Here is a 6,290-nt window from a genome sequence, read left to right on the forward strand (position 1 = left end):
TGACTCAACTCAAGAGTATGGAATACTATTTCTCCTTGTCAAAATGCAAATTATCAAACCGTCCTGAGGGGGCTGACCAATATATTCCCAATGATACGTTATCACAAAACAAAATATACTTCATTGCAGGCTGATCTGTCTTCAATTGCATGTGAGTGCCATTTAACCTATCCAAACACTTATAACTTGTGTCGACCGGGGCTGGGGGTGGCAGACTCACATGAGCCCACCCATCATACTTGGAGCCCCCAGGATGTCTTCCCTTTTACCACCCGATCAACACACCTGAGACCCAGAGGACTGAGCATGTTTAGATCCCGATCACTGCTGGCACATCTTGACTTGAGAATATTTGCCCACTGTTGCTTGCAAAACATTATTAAATACTATTGGACACCTCAGACGAAGACCGAGTTCCAGCTTGAAATAAATACAACCCGAGTCACTAAAATCAGCCAATTCATTTTATTTACTGGTTCCCCTACACCAAATCACGTGAAACTGGAGGGAAAAAAATCCATTTCAATTGAAAGTATTCACATTTTCCCCCCAATGTAAAATGTCATCTTGAGGTCAGTGTTATCATTTCTATGATGTCATCCTTTGTTGCTGATTTCTGGTGATGTATTACTTTGAAAACTTTATAATAACAACTGAGTTCAGCTGAGTCATTAGGGGCTCAGGGCTTTGTCGAAGGCTGATGTGATTCCTTTACGTTGACAGTGTCATTTCCTTGCGTTTGGAGGTGATGGGATGAGTTGTGTTAGTTTCATAGTTGATTAGGTGGAAGGTGGATTATCGAGTACAAAAACGCACAGGGTGGAGGGAAGGTGAAGGAAGTAGCGTTAGAATAGTTTACTACTATTATGTCAGGGAAATTCCTGGATCAATTGCACATTTTTGTTGCTGTTTTTTTTTTTTTTAACATGATGGGAGGCTATGACAACGCTATTGCATATGGTGAGACAAAAACAGGTAACTGAGTCCCAAAATTGCTTCTTTTCATCCATGCTGATGTTTAAAAAGCTTTTCAGGATGCAGTTTTTAAGGTAATAAGCGACGGCATAAAAAAGTGCTCTTACTCAAAACTCAAAAATAAAAAATGCAGGAAACTGGATTTTGAATCTCACTACTACCACGTATAGCCAAAAAATAAAACTGCATACTCCTTAACATACACACGCATGACATCACATCTGCAGACAGAGGGAGGGAAATTCAAACCAGAATCCAGCCTGAAAACATTTAGCCAAATGCTTGCAGGAGTACTCGTTGTGGACAGCTAAGGTGTTAATCTGCTAATTAGAAGATGTTTGAGTCATGATTGGTCGAATAAAAAGGCTTTTGTAAAGACATTTTGGGGCAAAAGGCCTACATAGAGCAGCTTTAATACCAATCGGACATTTTATTATTTTTATCTTTGGAAATATTTTTGCCCCATTTTTCTGCACAATTGCTTCAAATACAGAAACAATGGAAGGCATGAATGACCTTTTAAAGTCATGTTACTGAATTTCACTCATATTCAAGTCTAGATTATTTAGTTTTTTGAAGTTATTTTGAATTTGACTTGATGACATTTTCAGTTGTGACGCAGAATTCGACTGCGCTTCAGCTTAAACTGATGGCCAAACATTCTCCCTCAGGATTTGTTGATAAAGAGCAGAATATATAGTTGTATTTTGTCAATCACAGTAAGTCATCCAGGTCCTGAAGTAGTAAAGCAGTTCCAGACCATCACACTACCACTACTTGTTTGACTGTTGGTGTGATATTCGTTTTCTGAAACACTGTTCACACCTTTACGGCAGATGTAACGAAACGTACGCTCTAAGAAGTTAAACTTTCCTTTTGTGAGACCATATAATCTCCCAAATATTTTGGGACTCATTCAGATGTGTTTTGGAAAAGTTGTTTTCCTTATGCCCTGCGATTGGTTGGCAACCAGTCCAGGGTGTCCCCCGCCTACTGCCCAGAGCCAGCTGAGATAGGCGCCAGCACCCCCCGCGACCCTTGTGAGGAATAAGCGGTCAAGAAAATGGATGGATGGATGGATGTTTTCCTTATAAGTCAAATTTGGGGACGGGGTCTAATAAGCCACGCCTTCTACCCATCAGCCCTTTTTCTTTTCGGATGTTGTAAATAATTTGTTTGTGAGGTCATGTCTGAAAGGAAAAATAAAGAGAAAAAAAAACATTTAAAAACTGCATTTTTTCCCCAAAAAATTCAGCATATGAACAATTTGGGGTTTAGGTGTATCAAATCTCAGTGTGTGTTTGTTTTGTGTTTCAGGACCATCCGAAACAGAAATCTAGTGGACTGTACGTCAGCGTGTTGGTAACACTCTAAACAGGCTTTTAATTTGAACACGGACTGCACATTCGTCAGCCAAAATGTGGAATGGCTCTCGCTTTGAACTGGAAAGTATAGAGAGGCGTCGCAACAATGAGCGAGAAAGAAAAGAGAGAATTTTTAATGACAAACTGAGAATCATCGGTATTGACAAGGAAGGCCTTGACAAGCAGCTGGATGACAAGAAGAAATGGAGGGATGCAGAAAAACTTGAACAGGACACCTTTGAGGCCCAATTCTTACACGATAGCAAGCAAGCGTACCTTCTGCAAGTCAGACAAGATAAGGAGAAATATACAAATGAGAAGATCAACTTTCTGGAACAATACGAGCATGCCATTCAGGAGAGGTTGAACCAGCCTGACTCAGATGAAGTCATTGAACACATGATGCCTCCTGGAATGGCAGGTGAGGACCCGAACAGTGAAAGCCGAATCTGCAGGCAGAAAGAACAACTGCGGGAGTGGCTGCTCCAACAACAGACAGAACAAGCCGTGGAGAAAGAAAGACAGAAGATGGAAAAGTTGGACGACGACAAATTGAGAGTAGACATCGACAATGTCGCTCTGGGGCTGGAAAACGCCGAGATGGAAATGAGGAGGAAAAACGCCATGGAAATGAACGAGTTCAATCATGCTATGGCTGTGGAGAGGCAGCGGCACGAACGCGAACTCAAAGACGACCCCAGAGAGATACAGCCCACTCAGTTGGGGGTCCCCGGGATTTTTCACAGCTATGATAGGAGGCCGCGTCCCGAGAGCCACCAGCAAATGAAGAAGTTCTGGAGCCTTCAAATTCAGGAGAAAATGATGAAAAGGTTAGAGGGGATCAAAGAGTTGCAACAACACGCTCGTTGGTGCTCCAACACGGCGCGTACGGCTCAGATCCTCCAGAAGCAGCAGGAGAGGCACAAAAAGGAGCTGCGGCAAGAGCTGGACCACAACAACATCACCACCGCCGAATATGAAAGACGCAACAGACCTGACATTAAAAGAGGACGCATCGATGAAAGTTTCTTTGCCAAATTCAACACCTGCAGTCGCTGAAACTACACTCAGGACTCAAGTCATCTCCACACATTCCAATGGAAATATACTGTATGTATCGGTGTTGTTAACAAGCTCAACTACAATAGTAAAAAGAACAAATGTTAACACTTAGCCTTGCTCACTTTTATGACCCCTTTAGCTTGTTTGTGATTTAACTAACATCAGTTCTTGTCATGAGATTAAAATATTATATTCTATTGTTATTGTCAACCCGTTTTCCATACTGCTTATACTCATTAGTAGGGGTGTGAATTGCCTAGTACCTGACGATTCGATTCGTATCACGATTCACAGGTCACGATTCGATTCGATACCGATTAATCCCGATACGAATGGTCACGATTCGATACCGATTAATCCCGATACGAATTTATAAGTCGATTGTTGCGATTTTTTTTCATTCATATTTAGAAAATACTAATCAGTAAGCTTGTAGAGTGTAAGATTTATATGAAAATGTATTATTTATTTATCTGAAATTTCAGTCTTATAGAGGTTGTAATCTGTTTCATGTTTGAACAGCATTAAAATAAAAATATTAAGGCTTAATGTGCCGTTCATATAACATTCTTCCATGCTCAAGGTGTGAATCCTAAAAAAAAAAAAAAAAAAAAAAATCGATTTTGCCTATTATTGATTCGATTCGAGAATCGCGCGATGTAGTATCGCGATATATCGCCGAATCGATTTTTTTTTTTTTAACACCCCTACTCATTAGCATCACAAGCTAGCTAGAGCCGGCCCTAACCCAAGTGGCTTTTTTATTTGGTTAGCAATTGGTTAACAATTGAATATTTGAAGGGTTCAAAATATTCAATTGTTGTTTTTCATCCATCAATTTTCCATACTACTTATCTTCATTAGCATCACAAGCTAGCTAGAGCCCTAACCCAAGTGGCTTTTTTATTTGGTTAAATTCATACTTAATGTTTTTAACTATTCAAATTAAAGGTAGGGCCTAACCACGACAAAGAGATGGTTTGTCAACAAATTACAGTACAATAAAAGCGCTAATCTTCTCCGGGTACTCCGGTCTCCTCCCACATTCCAAAGACATGCATGGCAGGTTAATTGGGCACTCCGAATTGTCCGTAGGTGTGCTTGTGAGTGTGGATGGTTGGTTGTCTCTGTGTGCCCTGCGATTGGCTGGCAACCAGTCCAGGGTGTCCCCTGCCTACTGTCCAGAGCCAGCTGAGATAGGCTCCAGCACCCCCCACGACCCTTGTGAGGAATAAGCGGTCAAGAAAATGGATGGATGGATAAAAGTGTTAAAGCGATACAAGAATCCTAACTCCTTTTCCAGTATTGGATTAGATATTGTGTATAAAGAATAGTGCAAATATCTCTGGCATCTTATTCCCAGAATTTTCTTTTAAACCGATTAAGTATCAAAATAAGAACATACTGTGGTGAACACCATTATCCTGGTTATGTGATCATGATGACGTATCTTGTGCGTATCTAGGGGTGCATCCGTTTCAGATTTTGGTGAATGATAATAGTCTGAGAAAAAAACAACTCGGTTTTACGGTTATTATAGACATAAAAAAAAAATAATCACATCAGCATTCTTTGAAAATGTGTATTTTTAACAACTGTAACGATTATCGGCCGGTTGTAACTTTTTGCAACCTCAGTTCCAAAGGAACTCCACTCCTGTGTCAAGGACATGCCACCGTGGGGGGTGGGGAGCACAAGAACATCCCACACAAGCAGCCACACACGTTCTGACTGACACGCGCACACACGACAGAAAAGTAAAAGCCTTCTCAGAAACTTATTTTACAACAGAACAATGAATTATGAGATGCTATGTTTGCCAGTTGAAACGTTGACTCCATGAAATGTCATGAAAATGTCCATTGCAGTGGCAGATTCTCCACTAAACTTTCATGTGTATGCACGTTTGAACAGTGTAAGCTAGGTAACATTTCATTTGAGGTATTCAATTGTACGTGTTGCATTGATTGAATTCTGATCTTTGAATCTCAACAAACATGGGATCCAGATTTAATCTGAATAGTCTTTACCAAAACTCTCTCCAAGTTGGTAACTTTCCACCCTCCGAGTCCGGACAACCCTGGTGTGGAGGCCGCCGCACTCCCAATTTAAAAGCACGCTCCCTGCTTGCTTCTCTCACTTTTTCGCTGCTTCTCTTTCCGCTGCTCTTTCCGGCTGCTGGCCGCCCTCTCCATCGGGCGCGGCTGCCAGACAAAGGGCTAGCCCAGCTAGCTTAACCTCCAGCACACGGCAACGCACGGAAGCCATCGCGTGTTGCGACAGGCGCAGCGAAACACGCTGCTTTTGGTCCCTGCACAGGCTCAAACGGATGGTGCCTTTCTAGGCACCCTGAGGCCTCAACCAAAAAGGGCCTCTTCCCAGCCAGCAGGTTGACCCCGTGAAGCTCAGTTGGCCAGCCGGACGAATTCTGCTCCTCTTCTGAACTGAACCTTCTTCATCCCTTCTTCAAACGGGCTTGGCGAGTCTCCATCCAGGGTCCTGCTTCTCAGATCAACCCCATCTGTAAGTGCAACTTTGCATTCGCCAGATTGTACAAATTGGTGCAAACTAGGGTGACTGTGGGTCCCATGTTGGTTTGATTTAAGAAATCCATCACCTTGGTTAAGACTGTTTCTCTTTTCTTGTTTTCTTTTCCTATGATGATTTCATTATTTTAGTTCTCATTTTATTTCCTATCACAGTAGTTAGTTTTGCTTCTTTAAGTTCGAAATAGATTTTCCCACCTAGGTTAGAGTATAAACGTGCACAAAACTCAAAACCTGGTTTTACTGTGTGTGTGTTTCATCAATTTATAGTGACCTCTAAGCTGAACAAAGAACTCAAAATTGTAGTAAGGGTACAACCTTCATTTTAATGACTGATTCAACG

General features: G+C 41.6%; 1 protein-coding gene across 2 annotated transcripts; it reads left to right on the plus strand.

Annotated features, from left to right (window-relative positions):
- The first annotated feature begins 682 nt into the window (after nucleotides 1-682).
- Nucleotides 683-3,598, plus strand: LOC144020767 (RIB43A-like with coiled-coils protein 2). 2 transcript variants are annotated; one of them, XM_077524542.1, is made up of 2 exons: nucleotides 683-975; nucleotides 2,293-3,598. In XM_077524542.1, exon 2 carries the CDS (start codon nucleotides 2,394-2,396, stop codon nucleotides 3,396-3,398), a length of 1,005 nt encoding a protein of 334 aa, XP_077380668.1. In that variant the 5' UTR covers nucleotides 683-975; nucleotides 2,293-2,393; the 3' UTR covers nucleotides 3,399-3,598. The 2 variants fall into 2 exon arrangements, with proteins under 2 accessions (XP_077380668.1, XP_077380670.1); XM_077524544.1 differs by having other exon boundaries at nucleotides 683-960.
- Nucleotides 3,599-6,290: the final 2,692 nt, after the last annotated feature.

The sequence above is a fragment of the Festucalex cinctus genome, chromosome 6, assembly GCF_051991245.1.
Source record: "Festucalex cinctus isolate MCC-2025b chromosome 6, RoL_Fcin_1.0, whole genome shotgun sequence".
Classification (NCBI taxonomy): Eukaryota; Metazoa; Chordata; class Actinopteri; order Syngnathiformes; family Syngnathidae; genus Festucalex; species Festucalex cinctus.

Excerpts from the sequence above, each read along its gene's own strand:
- LOC144020767 (XM_077524542.1), top strand. The coding sequence starts at position 2,394 with ATGTGGAATGGCTCTCGCTTTGAACTGGAAAGTATAGAGAGGCGTCGC.